Here is an 18,854-nt window from a genome sequence, read left to right as displayed (position 1 = left end):
ATCGCCATTCTAACTGGCGTGAGATGGTATCTCATTGTGGTTTTGATATGCATTTGTCTAATGACCAGTGATGATGAGCTTTTTGTCATATGTTTGTTGGCTGCTTTTAAGAAGTGTCTGTTCATATCCTTCACCCACTTTTTGAAAGGGTTGTTTGGTTTTTTCTTGTAAATTTATTTAAGTTCCTTGTAGATTCTTGATATTAGCCCTTTGTCAGATGGATAGATTGCAGAAATTTTCTGCCATTCTGTAGGTTGCCTGTTCACTCTGATGATAGTTTCTTTTACTGTGCAGAAGCTCTGTAGTTTAATTAGATCCAATTTGTCTATTTTTACTTTTGTTGCAATTGCTTTTGGTGTTTTAGTCATGAAGTTTTTGCCCATGCCTATATCCTGAATGGTATTGCCTAGGTTTTCTTCTAGGGTTTTTATGGCTTTAGGTTTAAACATTTAAGTCTTTGATCCTTCTTGAGTTGATTTTTGTATAAGGTATAAGGAAGGGGTCCAGTTTCAGTTTTCTGCATATGGCTAGCCAGTTTTCCCAATACCATTTATTAAATAGGGAATCCTTTCCCCTTGCTTGTTTTTGTCAGGTTTGTCAAAGATTAGGTGGTTGTAAATGTGTGGTGTTATTTTTGAGGCCTCTGTTCTATTCCATTGGTCTATATATCTGTTTTGGTACCAGTACCATGCTGTTTTGGTTACTGTAGCCTTGTAGTGTAGTTTGAAGTCAGGTAGTGTGATGCCTCCAGCTTTGTTCTTTTTGTTTAGGATTGTCTTGACTATATGGGCTCTTTTTTGGTTTCATATGAAATTTAAAGTAGTTTTTTCTAATTCTGTGAAGAAAGTCAATGGTAGCTTGATGGGAATAGCATTGAATCTATAAATTATTTGGGGCAGTATGGCCATTTTCACAATACTGATTCTTCATATCCATGAGTGTGGAATGTTTTTCCATTTGTTTGTATACTCTCTTATTTCCTTGAGAAGTGGTTTGTAGTTCTTCCTGAATAAGTCCTTCACATCCCTTCTAAGTTGTATTCCTAGGTATTTTATTCTATTTGTAGCAATTGTGAATGGGAGTTCACTCATGATTTAGCTATTATTGGTTTATAGTAATGCTTGTGATTTTTGCACATTTATTTTTTATCTTGAGATTTTGCTGAAGTTGCTTATCAGCTTAAGGAGTTTTGGGGCTGAGATGATAGGGTTTTCTAAATATACAATTATGATATCTGCAAACAGAGACAATTTGACTTCCTCTCTTTGTATTTGAGTATGCTTTATTTATTTATCTTGCCTGGTTGCCCTGGCCAGAACTTCCAATACCGTGTTGAATGGGAGTAGTGAGAGAGGGCATCCTTGTCTTGTGCTGGGTTTCAAAGGGAATGCTTCCAGCTTTTGCCCATTCAGTATGTCACAAATAGCTCTTATTATTTTCAGATATGTTCCCTCAATACCTAGTTTATTGAGTGTTTTTAGCATGAAGCCGTGTTGAATTTTATTGAAGGCCTTTTCTGCATCTATTGAGATAATCAATAGATTATCTCATTGGTCTCATTTGTCATTGATTCTGTTTATGTGATGGATTGATTTGCATGTGTTGAACCAGCCTCGCATCTTGGGATGAAGCTGACTTGATTGTGGTGGATAGCTATTTGATGTGCTGCTGGATTTGGTTTGCCAGTATTTTATTGAGGATTTTTGCATCGATCTTCATCAGGGATATTGGCCCGAAATTTTCTTTTTTTGTTGTTTCTCTGCCAGGTTTTGGTATCAGGATGATGCTGGCCTCATAAAATGAGTTAGGGAGAAGTCCCTCTTTTTCTGTTGTTTGGAATAGTTTCAGAAGGAATGGTACCAGCTCCTCTTTGTACCTCTGGTAGAATTCAGCTGTGAATCCATCTGGACCTGGGCTTTTTATGGTTGGTAGGCTATTAATTACTGCCTCAATTTCAGAACTTGTTATTGGTCTATTCAGGGATTTGACTTCTTCCTGGTTTAGTCTTGGGAGGGTGTGTGTCCAGGAATTTATCCATTTCTTGTAGATTTTCTAGTTTACTTGCATAGAGGTGTTTATAGTACTCTCTGATGGTAGTTTGTATTTCTCTGGGATCAGTGGTAATATCCCTTTTATCATTTTTTATTGTGTCTATTTGATTCTTCTCTCCTTTCTTCTTTATTAATCTGGCTAGCAATCTATTTTGTTGATCTTTTCAAAAAACCAGCTCCTGGATTCATTGATTTTTTTGAAGGGTTTTTCGTGTCTGTGTCCCCTTCAGTTCTGCTCTGATCTTAGTTATTTCTCATCTTCTGCTAGGTTGTGAATTTGTTTGCTCTTGCTGCTCTAGTTCTTTTAATTGTGATGTTAGGGTGTCAATTTTAGATCTTTTCTGCTTTCTCCTGTAGGCATTTAGTGCTATAAATTTCCCTCTAATCACTGCGTTAGCTGTGTCCCAGAGATTCTGATATGTTGTATCTTTTTTCTCATTGGTTTCAAAGAACTTATTTCTGCCTTAATTTTGTTATTCACCCAGTAGTGATTCAGGAGCATGTTTTTCCATTTCCATGTAGTTGTGCAGTTTTGAGTGAGTTTCTTAATCTTGAGTTCTAATTTGATTGCACTGTGGTCTGAGAGACTGTTATGATTTCTGTTCTTTTACATTTGCTAAGGAGTATTTTACTTCCAATTATGTGGTCAGTTTTTGAATATGTGCTATGTGGTGCTGAGAAGAATGTATATTCTGTTGATTTGGGGTGGAGAGTTCTGTAGATGTCTATTAGGTCCTCTTGATCCAGAGCTGAATTCAAGTCCTGAATATCCTTGTTAATTTTCTGTCTCGTTGATCTGTCTAACATTGACAATGGGGTTTTAAAGTCTCCCATTATTAATGTGTGGGAGTGTAAGTCTCTTTGTAGGTCTCTAAGACCTTGCTTTATGAATCTGGGTGCTCCTGTATTGGGTGCATATATATTTAGAATAGTTAGCTCTTCTTGTTGCACTAATCCCCTTACCATTATGTAATGACCTTCATTTTTTTATTTTGTTGGTTTAAAGTCTGTTTTATCAGAGACTAGGATTGCAACCCCTGCTTTTTTTTGCTTTCCATTTGCTTGATAAATATTCCTCCATCCCATTATTTTGAGCCTATGTGTGTCTTTGCACGTGATATGGGTCTCCTGAATACAGCACACCAATGGGTCTTGACTCTTTATCCAGTTTACCAGTCTGTGTCTTTTAATTGGGGAATTTAGTCGATTTACATTTAAGGTTAATATGTGTCTTTTAATTGGGTCACTTAGCCCACTTACATTTAAGGTTAATATTGTTATATGTGAATTTGATCCTGTCATCATGATTCCAGCTGGTTATTTTGCACATTAGTTGATGCAGTTTTTTCATAGTGACATTGGTCTGTGTATTTTGGTATGTTTTTGCAGTGGCTGGTACTGGTTTTTCCTTTCCATATTTAATGCTTCCTTCAGGAACTCTTGTAAGGCAGGCCTGGTGGTTACCAAATCCCTCAGCACTTGCTTGTCTGTAAAGGATTTTATTTCTCCTTCGCTTATGAAGCTTAGTTTGGCTCAATATGAAATTCAGGGTTGAAAATTCTTTTTTTATGAATATTGAATATTGGCCCCCACTCTTTTCTGGCTTGTAGGGTTTCTGCAGATAGATCTCCTGTTAGTCTGATGGGCTTCCCTTTGTTGGTAACCTGACCTTTCTCTCTGGCTGCCCTTAACATTTTTTGTTTGTTTCAAGCTTGGTGAATCTGATGATTATGTGTCTTGGGGTTGCTCTTCTCGAGGAGTATCTTTGTGGTGGTCTCTGTATTTTCTGAATTTGAGTGTTGGCCTGTCTTGCTATGTTGGGGAAGTTCTCCTGGATAATATCCTGAAGAGTGTTTTCCAACTTGGTTCCATTCTCCCCAACACTTTCAGGTACACCAATCAAACGTAGGTTTGGTCTTTTCACATAGTCCCATATTTCTTGGAAGCTTTGTTTGTTCCTTTGCATTCGTTTTTCTCTAATCTTGTCTTTACAATTTATTTCATTAAGTTAATCTGCAATCTCTGATATCCTTTCTTCTGCTTGATTGATATGGTTATTGATACTTGTGTATGCTTCATGAAGTTCTTGTGCTGTGTTTTTCAACTCCATCAGGTCATTTATGTTCTTCTCTAAACTGGTTATTCTAGTTAGCAATTCCTCTAATCTTTTATCAAGGTTCTTAGCTTCCTTGCATTGGGTTAGGACATGCTCCTTTAGCTTGGAGAAGTTTGTTATTACCCACCTTCTGAAGCCTACTTCTGTCAATTTGTCAAAGTCATTCTCCATCCAGCTTTGTTCCCTTGCTGGCAAGGAGTTGTGATCCTTTGGAGGAGAAGAGGCATTCTGGATTTTGGAATTTTCAGCATTTTTGCACTGGTTTTTCCTCATCTTTATAGATTTATCTACCTTTGATGTTTGATGGTGAGGACCTTAGGATGGGTTTTGCATGGGCGTCCTTTTTGTTGATTTTGATGTTTTTGCTTTCTGTTTGTTAGTTTTCCTTCTAACAGTCAGCTCCCTCTTCTGCAAGTCTGCTGGAGTTTGCTGAGAGTCCACTCCAAACACTGTTTGCCTGGGTATCACCAGCAGAGGCTGCAGAACAGCAAAGATTGCTGCCTCCTCCTTCCTCTGGAAGCTTTGTCCCAGAGGGCCACCCACCAGATGCTGACTGGAGCTCTCCTGTATGAGGTGTCTGTCAACCTCTGCTGGGAGATGTCTCCTTGTCAGGAGGCACAAGGGTCAGGGACTCACTTGAGGAGGCAATCTGTCCCTTAGCAGAGCTCAAGTGCTGTGGTGGGAGATTTGCTGCTCTCTTCAGAGCCAGCAGGCAGGAACGTTTAAGTCTGCTGAAGCTGTGCCCACAGCCACCCCTTCCCCCAGGTGCTCTGTCCCAGGGTGATGGGAGTTTTATCTATAAGCCCCTGACTGGGGCTGCTGCCTTTCTTTCAGAGATTTCCTGCCCAGAGAGGAGGAATCTAGAGAGGCAGTCTGGCTACAATGGCTTTGCTGCACTGCAGTGGGCTCCACCCAGTCCGAACTTCTGGTGGCTTTGTTTACACTGTGTGGGGAAAACTGCCTGCTCAAGCCTCAGTAATGGTGGACATCCCTCCCCCACCAAGCTCAAATGTCCCAGGTAGACTTCAGACTGCTGTGCTGGCAACGAGAATTTCCAGCCAATGGATCTTAGCTTGCTGGGCTCCATGGGGATGGGATCCCCTGAGCAACAACACCTGACTCTCTGGCTTTTGCCTCCTTTCCCAGGGAGTGAACAGTTCTGTCTTTCTGGAGTTCACACCCCAGGTGTGACTGGGGTACGAAAAAAAAAAAACTTCTGCAGCTACCTCAGTGTCTGCTCAAATGGCTGCCCAGTTTTGTGCTTGAAACCCAGGGCCCTTTTGGTGTAGGCACCCGAGGGAATCTCCCAGTCTGCAGGTTGCAAAAAACATAGGAAAAGCGTAGCATCTGGGCTAGATAGTACGGTCCCTCATGGCACAGTCCCTCATGGCTTCCCTTGGCTAGGGGAGGGAGTTCCCCAACCCCTTGCACTTCCTGGGTGAGGCAACACCCCACCCTCTTTGGCTCACCCTCTGTGGGCTGCACCCACTGTCTAACCAGCCCCAGTGAGATGAACTGGGTACCTCAAATGGAAATGCAGAAATTACCTGCCTTCTGTGTTGGTCTCGCTGGGAGCTGCAGACCGGAGCTGTTCCTAGTCAGCCATCTTGCCTGGAACCACAGAAGCATCTTTTTTCAAATCTAGGGCTCTGTGAAACATTTTGAAAACAGTCGATCTGTGGTTAATAGTTGGCAGTTAAGCCTGAGCTTCTCCAGGTGCTTCTGTTACTATACCCTTGAATTTATTAATTTGGCTTCATACACGTGAGTTTCTTTGGTTGAGTCCGTCATACAAAAATCTTCCTTCTTTTAATGTAAGCATTTCCAGGTATAAATTTTCCTCCTATCACCTCTTTTGCTACATCCCGTAAGTTTTTGGTATTTTATGTTTTCACTTTCATTTGACTCAAGATGTTTTCTTATTTGCCTTGTGATTGCATCTTTGGCCCATTGGTTGTTTAAAAGTATGTTTTTTAATTCTCACATATTTATGGATTTTCCAGTTTTTCTTCTGCTGATTTCTAGTTTCATTTTTATTGTGATCCAGAAAATATGCTTCATATAATTGCTATGTTTGTAAATTAACTAAGACTTATTTCATGGCCTAATATATTATCTACTTGGAGAATATTCCACATGCATTTGAGACGAATGTGTATTCTGTTATTATTGGGTGGCATGGTCTATATGTGTTCTTAGGTCCTACAGGTTTATAGGTCTATAGTGACGTTTAAGTCCTCTATTTCCTTACTAATCATCCGCCTGGTTGTTTCATCCATTATTAAAATTGGGTCATTGAATTCGTTTACTATTACTTTATTATTAAAGTAATGGTATTACTATGGTATTATTATTTTACTTTTACTATTATTGTGTTGCTATTTCTTTTTTCAATTCTGTCAGTGTTTGTTTCATATATTGAGGAAGGATGATGTTGAGTGCATTTAGTGTTATTGTTATATCTTCTTGGTAATTGGCTCTTTTATTATGTCCTGCCTTTGTCCCTTGTACAATTTTTGACTTAAAGTCTATTTTGTCTAATAGTATAGCCACTCCCACTCTCTTTTGTTTACTGTTTTCATGAAATATGTTTTTCTGTCCTTCCTCATTCAACATATGTGTGTTTTTAGATCAAAAATTAGTCTCTTTTGGACAGCATATAGTCAAATCCCAATTTTTAAAATCCATTCTGCCAATATACCTTTTGATTGAGGAATTTAATCCCATTTATATTTGAAGTCATTACAGATAGGAAAGGACTTATTATTTCATTTTGTTATTGGTTTTGTATATGCCATAGATTTTTTTGTCCCTCATTTTCTCCATTGCTACCTCTCTTTGTGTTTAGTTTTTTTTTTTTTTTAGTGATATGTTTTGATTTCCTTTTACATATATTCTATAAATATGTTTTGTGGTTGCCATGGGGATTATTCATAGCATCCTAAAGTTATAACAACATATTTTAAATTCAAAACAACTTAATTTTAATTGCATACAAAAATTCTACTCCTTTCCAGCTCCACCACCCATGTATTTTGTTGATATTACAAATTACATCTTTATGTTGTATTATCATTAATCTAGAATCATTAATATAGATTCATAATTACTTTTTACTTTTCTCTTTAGATGATGTAAAAGAATAAAAGGTGGAGTTATGAACCAAACTTAGAATAATTCTATTATATTTGCCCATGTCTTTACCTTTACTAGAGAATATTATATTTTTGTATGGTTCAAGTGACTGTCTAAGGTCCTTTTTGTTTCAACTTGAGGGACTCCTTTTAGCATTTATTGTAGGGAAATTCTAGTGATAATGAACTTCCTCAGCTTTTATTTAGAAATATTTTAATTTCTCCCTCATTTTTGAAGGACAGTTTTGCTGTTTATAGAAATCTCAGGTAACAGGTTTCTCTTTTCTTTCAGCACTTTAAATATATCATCCCACTGCCTTCTGGTTTGCAAGTTTCTGCTGAGAAATCTGCTGATGATTTTATTGAGGAATCCTTAAATGTAATGAGTTGCTTTTCTTTTGCTGCTTTTGAGATTCTTTTTGTCTTTAGCATTCAGTACTTTAAGTATGATATTCTTGGTGTGGATCTTTTTGGGTTTATCCCACTTGGAGTTTGTTAAGTTCTTGCATTTGTGGCCGGGCGTGGTGGCTCACGCCTGTAATCCCAGCACTTTGGGAGGCCGAGGCAGGTGGATCACGAGGTCAAATCGAGACGATCCTGGCTAACACGGTGAAACCCTGTCTTTACTAAAAACACAAAAATTAGCCGGGTGTGGTGGCGGGCACCTGTAGTCCCAGCTACTTGGGAGGCTGAGGCAGGAGAATGGCATGAACCCAGGAGGCAGAGCTTACAGTGAGCCGAGATCATGCCACTGCACTCCAGCCTGGGCAACAGAGTGAGACTCTGTCTCAAAAAAAAAAAAAAAGTTCTTACATTTGTATTTCATTGTGTTTCCTAGATTTGGGCTTTGGCCGTTCTTTCTTCAAATTAGCTTACTGCCACTTTCTCTCTCTTCTCCTTCTGGAACCCCTACAATATGTGTATATGTCTGCTTCATGAGGCCCCATAGGTCCTTTAGGCTCTATTTACTTTTTTTTCATTTTTTATTCTTTTTGTTCCTCAGAACCAATATTTTCAAATGACCTGTCTTAAAGTTTGCCTGTTTGTTTGTTTGTTTTTTGCCTGTTTGAGTCTTCTGTTGGTCCCTTCCAGTAAATTTTTAGTTCAGTTATCATATGAGAGGGTCTTCAAAAAGTTCATGGAAAATGAATATTATGAAAAAACTGTGCACTGGTTTCACAGTTTTTTGCACCAAAATAAGCTTATGCTAATTCACCATAATATATCTGAAAAAGATCTAGTTTGAGACACTAAGAAGGATAAGACATTAGTTTGATAAGAGCCCCTATCAGAGCAACTTGCATTTTACTAAAATTGAAGCAAGAAGAAACATCAAATTTATGGTGAAGCTTGGGTGGAAGAATGGTGAAATCATTGATGCTTTACAAAAAGTTTATGGGGACAGTGCCCGAAAGAAATAAGCCAAATGGAGAACTCATTTTAAGAAGGGATGAGGTGATGTTAAAGATGAAGCCCACAGAGACACTTCCACATCAATTTGCAAGAAAAAAATGAATTTTGTTTGTGTCCTCTAATTGAAGAAAACCAATGATTAATAGCAGAAATAATAGCTAGTACCATAGACATCTCTGTTGGTTCTGTTTATACTATTCTGACTAAAAAATTAAAGTTAAGCAAACTTTCCATTGAATGGGTGCTAAAACTGTTGCATCACGATCAGCTGCAGAGAAGAACAGAGCTTTGAAGAGAAATTTTTAACAAGTGGGATGAAGATCTTGAAGCATTTCTTTAAGAAATCATAACAGGAGATGAAATATGGCCTTAGCAGTCCAATCCTGAAGACAAAGTACAGTCAAAGCAATGGCTACCAAGAGGTGAAAGTGGTCCAATCAAAGCAAAAGCAGACTGGTCAAGAGAAATGTCATGGTAACAGACTTTTGGATGCTCAAGGTATTTTGCTTGTTGACTTTCTAGAAGACCAAAGAATGATGACATCTACTTATTATGAAAGTGTTTTGAGAAAGTTAGTCAAAGCTTTAGTAGGAAAATTCTGGGGAAAGCATCATCAGAGTATTCTTCTCCACCATGACGATACTCCTGCTCATTCCTCTCATCGAACAAGGGCAATTTTGCAAGAGTTTCTTTCAGTGGGAAATCATTAGGCTTCCACCTTAGAGTCCTCATTTGATTTGGCTCTTTTCAACTTTTGTTTCCTAATCTTAAAAAAATTTTTTTAAAGCACCAATTTTTCTTCAGTTAATAATGTACAAAAGACAACATTGATATGGTTCAATTCCCAGGACCCTCAGTTCTTTAGAGATGGACTAAATGGCTGGTATCTTCACTTACAAAATTGTCTTGACCTTGATGAATTATGTGCTGAGAAATAAAGTTTATGTTTTGTATTTTTATCTTTTAATTCCTTTTTTCCATGAACTTTTTGAAGTCCCCTCATACTTACTGAAGCTCTAGATGACATAAAATTTCAGGACATGTTGTATGTGGTAGTTTCTAGGTCTCCCACAAAGATATTTCAGAAAGTCTGTTGTTAGGCTAGGTGCAATGGGTCAAGGCCAAGCATGGTGGCTCATGCCTGTAATCCCAGCACTTTGGGAGGACGAGGTGGGCAGATCACTTGAGGTCAGGAGTTCGAGACCAGCCTGGTCAACATGGTGAAACCTGGTCTCTACTAAAAATACAAAAAAATTAGCTGGGCACCATGGCAGGCACCTGTAATCCCAGCTCGGGGGGCTGAGGCAGGAGAATCGCTTGAACCCAGAGGCGTAGGCAGCAGTGAGCCATGATCCCACCACTGCCCTCCAGCCTGGGTGACAGAGCGAGACTCTGTCTCAAAAAAAAAAAAAAAAAGAAAGTCTGTTGTTGTTTACATGGTGTTTTCATGGGGAAATGAGGACCTATTTCAGTGTAACTCACTCCTGATGTACTTATGTAAATACACTCTTTTATTTTCACAGTAAATAATGTCTTTTTCTCCCTAAATAATGCAACTATGCTTTCAGAGATGCTGTTGTTGCTATTGAAATAAACAGTTGATCATGCAGAGTTGAAGGGATAGGAACAATGGCATAGTTTTTGTGAAAATTTAGAGCAGAAGAAAGGACCAGAAAAGTACATGTAGAACAAATGTTTGTAAACAAATTTGACATCTTAAGATGAACTTCTCTAGACCTGCTGAAAGGCTATTAGAAAATTCTAGGTTTGACATCAGATAATCTATGAAATGCCTTTGGGAGGAGGGCTGGGTAGTACAAATCTAATTTCTAACCCAAAGTTAATAAATACAGTTAAATTTTCTGAATAATGCATGGATATGCCCTATTTTTAAAATTCTCTTTCAGAACTTTCTCATAAGTTTCTGAGAAATATCCAGTTTTAAATAGAAGACCCCTGTTCAAAGTAGGAAACCAATTCTCCCACAGCTGGGTTTTTTTTTTTTTTTCAATGTGGGAAATAGACTAGCGTACATGTTCTCTTTTGTTGCCCAGTTTACCTGTTGCTATACCAATACCACATTGACCCAGTTTCTTTAGCTTTATCCTTTATACTGCAGTTCTGATATTGGTTCTTCAAAATTGTCTTGGCTCTTCTTGCACTTGCCTTTCCTTATTAATTTTAGGGTCAGATCTGTTCCATAGAAAATTCCATTAGAATTTTTCTTAGAATTGCATTAAAAGTATAAATTAATGTGGAGCCTTATGAAATTGTTTTAATTAAATTTTCCTATCCATGAATATATCGTTTTCCATTTACTTAGGTATTCTTTAATGTTTTCAGATATTATTTTGTAATTTTCTCCAGAAAACTCATTTTAAAACTTTTGTGAAATTTTTTCATAGGTATCTTATTTTTCCTACTATTATAAATGTTATATTTTTATAAAATTATATTTTCTTGTTTTATAGAGTATAAGAGCAAAATTGATTTTGGAAGATTGATTATAAATCCTAATTAGTTCTAATTACTTATATGTAAATTTTGTTAGGTCCTCTATTGAATAATCTTCAAAAAATAAGATTGTTTCTTTTTTCCAATTATTATAATTTTTGTTTTTCTTTTAATATTGTGCCAAAAAGACCTCCGGTACAATGTTGAATAGAAGAGCAATATTGGACATATTTTTCTATTCTTGATTTTGAAGAGACTGCTTCTAATGTTTCATAATTAAGTGTGAAATGTATTATTGTATTTAGCATATAGCCTTTTTCAGGTTTGAAAGGCTCCTCCCTCCCTCCCTTCCTTCCTATTTTTTCTTTCTTTTTTTTCTCTCCTGCTTGCTTCCTTGCTTTCTCTTTCTTTCCTTCCTTTCCCTTTCCCGTTTCCTTTCCCTTTCCCTTTTCAACAGTTTCTTACTCTGTCTCCCAGGCTGGAGTGCAGTGGCACAATCATAGCTTACTGCAGCCTCAACTTTCTAGACTCAAGCTATCCTCTCATCTCACCCTCCTGAGTAGTTGGGACTACAGGTGTGGGCCACTAAACCCAGCTAATTTTTTAATTTTTTGTAGAGACAGTGTTTTGCCATGTTGCGCAGGCTAGTTTTGGACTCCTGGGCTCAAGTGATCTTCCTGCCTCCTCAAGTGCTGGGAATATACCACACCTGGCTCCCTTCTATTTCTTGTTTAAGGCTTTGGTATTTCTTTTGTCCTGAAGTGGTGTTGGAATTTACTGGAAAAAAAAATTTTTTTGGTAATGACTGAAATGATCAGATAGGTCTCATCTGTTGCGCCAGAGAAATTGTCTAATGTCAAACTGTGCTTGTAATTTCTAGTATAATCTCAATTTGGTTGTAATACATAATTTTATATTTCTTGCAATAGCTTGATTGATATTTTATTGAGGATTTTTGCATTTATGTTTATGTGTAAGATTGGCTTATAATTTTTATTTTTTGTAATATTCATGTTTGGTTTTTGTGTCAGTTATATTAGTTTTATAAAATAAACCTGAGGGACATTCCATCTTTAGTAATTCTTTAGAAGAATTTGAATAAGCCTAATTATTTGGATATATGGCAGATTTCACAATAAAACTATTCTATGTGTGCATGGGAGAGACCGAATGAGAGCAAGAGATAGAGAGCAAGTTGCAGTAGATACATAATTCTGATGTAATTCATTTAATGGCTATAGCAACATTTGAGTTTTTGTTCTTATAAAGAATAACATAAAGATAATAGCTTTATACCTTTATAAAAGCTATATATTATTTATTACCATAAAGCTCTATCTCTTAAATTACATAATTTGGTGGTTTTTATTTGCAGAGTTGCCCATTTTTAAATTGAATTATTTGTCTTTTTATTGTCGAATTGTTAGAGTTTTATATATATTTTGTATACAAGTCTCTTGTCAGATATATGATTCATAACGTATTTTCTTCTATTCTGTGGGTTATCTTTTCACTTTTTTAATGGTATCTTTTGAAGCACCTAGGTTTTTCATTTTGATAAAGTCTAATTTATTCATTTTTTTCTTTTGTCACTTGTGCTTGTGATGTCATGTCTAAGAAACCATTGCTTAATCCAAGATCACAAATATTTGCTCCTATGTTTTCTTATGAGAAAGAAAACATATACATATAAAATGTTGTCAAACATTTTATAGTTCTAGCTCTTACACTTAGGTTTGATACATTTTGAGTTAATTTTTATATATGATAGGAAGTGAGAGTTCATTTTTTGCATTTGCTTATCCATTTGTTCTAGGACTATTTGTTGAAGAGTATTGTTTCCTCCGCTAAACTGTCTTGGCACTCTTATCAAAATAAACTGATCATAATTTTAAGAAATTATTTCTGGACCCTTAATTCTGAATAGATGATCCATAATGTCTATTTCATACGTCTTACCCCAAGGACTAAAATATATTCGTCTGTATTTTGTACTAGATTTTTAAAATATATAACATTTTCTTAAACTATCCAGTTACGTTTTTTAAAAATATAAGGTAGAGTGTCAATTTCATCTTTTTCCATAGAGATAACAATTTTTCCCACCTGAATGCCTGATTTCCTACTGATCTTACATGCCAACTCTCCCATGTACCACATTTTCATATGCATGTGGGTCTGTTTCTAGGCTCTGTTCTATCATTCACTCATCTATTGCTGTACCAATACCACACTGTCTTTAATTATTATAGCTTCATAGTAGGTCCTAATATCTGGTGGGGTAAGTCTTCTCTCCTTGCTCCCTTTAAGAGTGCTTTGGCTGTCCTGGGCTCTTTGCTTTTTCATATAACTTTTAGAATCATCTTATTTAATTCTACGAAAATTCCTATTAGGCTTATAAAGTTTGAATTGCATTGAATCTATAGAATAACCTGGAAAGAATTCACATATTTATGATATTGGGTCTTCTAAACCATGAACGTGATATATTTCTCCATGAATTTAGGTCATTTTATAAACATCTTTTAATATGCTTTTATAATTTTCTCCATTGAATTTCCACGTATCTTTTGTTAGATTTATTCCTAGCCATTTGATATTCTCTGAGGTCACTGCAAATTGAATATTTTATTTAATTATGTTTGTAGTTTTTTGCTGATATGTGGAAATTAAACTGACTTTCATATGTTAATATTATTCAGCCAATTTGCTATACTCTCCTATTAATCATAATTTGTAGAATTTTTGTTTTTATGTAAATAATCATAACATCTGCAATAATAAGAAGATTACATTTGAACAAAGATATGAAATATGCAAAGAAATTATATGAATATCTGGAGAAGAACATACCAGGCAGAAGAAAGAAAAAATACAAAGGGTTTAAAGCAGGAACATGACTGATATGTTCAAGGAATATCAAGGAAGTTAGAGTTTCTGGAATGCTGTGAGCAAGCAGGAAAGTGATAGAAGATAAGACCAGAGGTATTGGCCAGATTATGTTAGGCCTTGTAGATCCCTGAAAGGACTTAGGTTTTCACTCTGACTTGGACATCTGATGGAGGGTTTTGAGCAAAGGAGTGACGTGATCTGAGTTATTCTTGCTACTCTGTTGAGAATAGAATATAAGGGTGAAGGACTAAAGCAAAGAGGTGTGATAAGGGGTCATTGCAGTAATCCAGATGAGATGATGGAGGCTTAGACCAAGGTGGTAGTGGGGAGAGGTGGGGAGAAGTGGCTAGATTCTGGATGTATTTTGACGATAGAACCAACAGGATTTGCTAACAGACTGGGTATTGCTTAAGAGAAAGAAAAAAGCATCAAGGATGATTCCAAGTTTTTTGGTTTGAGCAATTGGAAGAGTAGAGTTTCCGTTAGTAAAGAATGTTATTGAAGAAGTGGGAGATCAGTTCGTACAGTGTCTTCTTTATAAGGCATATGAAAGAAATTTAAGAACTTGCTTTGTTAGTATTTTTGTTTGTTTCTATCTAATGGGAGCTACAAGTTGTGAAGCTGATTGCATTGGCTGCTAGCAAATGAAGAACATTTGTGTCCTTTGTAGCAAAAGTATAGCTATCTAAAATTTGTGTGTTTTTTATATTGACTTCATTCACATTTGGCCTTTGTCTTTTTTCACTATTTCTAATTTATTCTCTTATATGTTATATATCCTTGTATACCTCCTTAAAACCTTTTTAGAACAGGCAGAGTCTGAATTAATAAAAATAAGTTGTTTGTATTGTTTGCTGGCAAAAATGAAATGTAGGCAATAGTATTAATTTTTAAAAACCAAGTTAAAGTTTAAACTTAGATCATCTTGAACTATAAATATGTGTTTGTGTGAGTTTACACACACAGTTTTGAGTGCCTGCTGAGTTCCTACAACTGTATCATCCATTCAGCAAATTCAGTGAATAGTGCTGTTCTAGGCACTTGATACATCAGTTAATGAACCTACCATCAGGGAGCTTGCATTCTCCTGGGGAGGATACTGACAAACAGCACATGTAGTAGATTAGTAAATTATACAGTATGTTAGAAGGTAATACATGCTATGGGAAAAGAAAAAAGCATTATGAGGGAGGTTAGAGATGAAGGGAATGTGGGGATTGAGGTATTAGAGTGATCTGGATGGGCCACATTGAGAAAATGAAATTGGAGCAGAGACTTGAAGGAGGTGAGGGCGTGAGTTATGTGGCTGTCTAAGGAAACGGCATTTCATTAAAGGGAACAACAAGTGGAGGTTCCGAGGTAGGCACGTGATTAGAATATTGAAGGAGCAGCTAGGTGACCTGTGTGTATTTGAATAAGAAGAGTAGTAGGAAATGAGATCAAAGAGGTAACGAGATCGGGGGCAAATTGCGCAGGGACTTGTAGACTTCTGTTAGGACTGGAGCTTTTTCTGAGTGAAAGCACGTGCCACTGCAGAGTTTCAAGCATAAGAGGGGCATGATTTGACTTGCATTTTAAAAGGAATGCTCTGGCTATTATACTTAACTTTCAAAGGAGTTGATGATTATTTCTGCGATTTTAGGTATATTACAGCTAATACTGACACAGAAGAACAGAGTTTTCCAGTCCCTAAGGCATTTAACACACATGTAGAGGAATTAAATTTAGATGTCCTTCTTCAGAAGGTAGATCATTTACGTATGAGTGAGTCTGGCAAGTCGGAGAGTTTTGAACTACTTCGTGACCACAAAGAAAAGGTAAGAGACATAACAATAGCACTTCGTATAGTTTCATTTTTTAATTTAATCTGCCATCTCTTTCAGTTATAACTATAATAATTGTGTCATGGTTCCCACATTTTGATGATTGATGTAAAATTTCTCTATAAAATGACTAAAATTTGTTAAAATTTATTTTATTTTTTATTTAAGATGCATAAAATTTTAAAAAAGTAAATGTAAAAGTTTATTAGACTCTAAGGTCATAAAAATGAGAACCAGAGCTATAATTATGCAGACTTACTTTTATTTGATTTTTTTTTTTACTAATTTATATATTTAACAAATATTTTGAGACAGATATGGGTATTTAAAGCTATTTCTACCAATGGTCATTTGTTAATTTTGCAGTGTTTAGTGTTGGGTCTGAATAAGAAAAGCCTGTCCAGAGCTCTTACCACCACCACTAAAAAATTAAATTAAATTAAATTAAATTAAAAATTAAAAGAGTTTGCAGTGTCCCATGGAGAAATAAATCTCTATTTGTCTGAGGGTTTAGCAACTCTAAACACATTGTCTAAAACTTGATAGCTCTCCAGGATTATATTTAGGTAATTTGAGTAAAAAAAGTGACTGCTCTTTTGAGTATATGCATTTTCAATTTACAGATATTAACTGAGATGCTCATTATATTGATAATAGATAACTTGGAAAGGAAAAGAAGAAAAGGATGCCACAGCTCAGGAAGAATTTCTAGATTTTGGTGCCTATCAAATCTCTTCTCTGCATAGATGGAGCTAGTGTCTGGATAATGTTAATTGGTTTTAAGATCCAAATGTAACACTACATTAGGTCATATTTCTTAGCCATGAGTATTTGGATTAAAAATGTTTCACACGAAATATGCATATACATAGATTCAATAATCTATAAATACCAGTTTACCTGCCTAAGTTTTTAAAAAGTTGCAGTAGAAAACAAGAATAGAATAGACAAGTTACCAAGTTAATTTAACAGGCAACTCCATCTTTTCTTTTCAGTTTAGAGATGAAATAGAGTTTATGTGGCGATTTGCTCGTGCTTATGGAGACATGTATGAACTATCTACAAACACACAAGAAAAGAAACATTATGCTAATATTGGTAAGCATTTTGTAAAGATTATTCTCAAGTAGCAATTAAGATCTATAGTAAATCATGCAGCCGTAAAAAAGGATGAGTTCATGTCCTTTGCAGGGACATGGATGAAGCTGGAAACCATCATTCTCAGCAAACTAACACAAGAACAGAAAACCAAACACTGCATGTTCTCACTCATAAGTGGGAGTTGAACAATGAGAATCCATGGACACAGGGAGGGGAACATCACACAACAGGGCCTGTCTGGGGGTGGGAGGCTAGGGGAGGGATAGCATTAGGAGAAATACCTAATGTAGATGTCAGGTTGATGGGTGCAGAAAACCACCGTGGCACATGTATACCTATGACCTGCATGTTTTGCACATGTATGCAAGAACTTAAAGTGTAATTAAAAAAAAGATCTATAGTAAATCACTAGTGAATGTTAACTAAAGCTAAATTATCTTAGCTAAAACCAGTATGTTTAATCTATTTTAATATATTATGGTACAAAAAAATGTACACTCTTAGAACAGAAAGGCATTTTAGGGCTAAAGTATATGTTCTTCAGAAATATTTGAATATATTAGAATAGGTAACTGAAAAAAACTTAAATTTCATCTTTTAACTTTATAAAACTTAGACAAGAAATGTAGTGGCAGTGTTTGAGAAACAATAACAGGCAGAGGACAAGTGTCTTCAGCAGTTGTCAACCACAGTTAAAGTAACACATCTTGCTTCCTGTAATGTAGAACTCTAGGGACTACAAAGAATAAACTCGCAGACTTTAATGTTTTTTCCCAATGTATCTTGATGAAACAAGATTAACCTTGTTAAAAACTCTGTTTGATAATTGTCTAAGCTGAATGATGATTATATGTTGGTTCATTATTGTGACATCTATACTTTTTTATAAGTTTTTGAAATTTTTCATCACAACAAGAACAACTAAATAGATAGAATATCAAATTGTTATTTTTATACCTCACCTTGACTCTTACTGGATGTCAAAATGTGTCCTTGCAAAAGCCCCTACCTGCCATCTCTCTGAATGTCAGCATAGTACTTTGACATCAAAATCTTTTGAATTCTTCATTTATTCCGAAGGCTTCTCATTTCCAGGCTTTTCTTCTAGAAAAGATAGCAAGAGGAAGACACAGCAAGAAAGATTTCTTCCCAGTCTAGTTCTCTGTAATTTTTATTTCCAAGTAGAAAGTTTTACCAAACTCCTTGTAATTATATTTTTCCACTTGGAGATTCATTTGCTGAATGACCTCTGTGCTTTAGTTTCCCCCAGTGGGAGGAGGATGAGAGGGCTTCCCCCTCTTGTTTGCATATTCATCATCAGCTTTGTGGAGTTTTTCTGTAGCATTCCAGTTTGCAGACCATATACGAAACAGAATTCTAGAGAAGAGATGTATTAATTTCAACATAAATAAAAACTTAACCAAGGAGAACAAGGGGATTTATTTTCATATCTACTGAGAAAATCCAAGTATATCTATGTAAACTGTTCCAACATTCATCAATATTAAATACATTTTTTTGTTTTTTTTTTAAATTTTTTTAGTATTTATTGATCATTCTTGGGTGTTTCTCGGAGAGGGGGGTTTGGCAGGGTCACAGGACAATAGTGGAGGGAAGGTCAGCAGATAAACATGTGAACAGAGGTCTCTGGTTTTCCTAGGCAGAGGGCCCTGCCGCCTTCTGCAGTGTTTGTGTCCCTGGGTACTTCAGATTAGGGAGTGGTGATGACTCTTAGCGAGCATGCTGCCTTCAAGCATCTGTTTAACAAAGCACATCTTGCACCGCCCTTAATCCATTTAACCCTTAGTGGACACAGCATATGTTTCAGAGAGCACAGGGTTGGGGGTAAGGTTATAGATTAACAGCATCC

At 36.2% G+C, this 18,854-nt stretch overlaps 1 protein-coding gene across 2 annotated transcripts in view; it reads left to right on the top strand.

Moving 5' to 3' along the window:
* Positions 1-18,854, top strand: part of RMDN2 (regulator of microtubule dynamics 2) — an 89,877-nt gene that overhangs the window by 30,746 nt on the left and 40,277 nt on the right. For both annotated transcript variants that reach the window (XM_003817642.8, XM_055108048.2), the window contains exons 3-4: positions 15,703-15,877; positions 16,879-16,981. In XM_003817642.8, coding sequence (XP_003817690.3) covers positions 15,703-15,877; positions 16,879-16,981 — 278 coding nt within the window. The remainder of the gene's footprint in view (positions 1-15,702; positions 15,878-16,878; positions 16,982-18,854) is intronic.

The sequence above is a fragment of the Pan paniscus genome, chromosome 12 (assembly GCF_029289425.2).
Source record: "Pan paniscus chromosome 12, NHGRI_mPanPan1-v2.0_pri, whole genome shotgun sequence".
Classification (NCBI taxonomy): Eukaryota; Metazoa; Chordata; class Mammalia; order Primates; family Hominidae; genus Pan; species Pan paniscus.
This window is presented reverse-complemented; position numbering and strand designations above follow the sequence as displayed.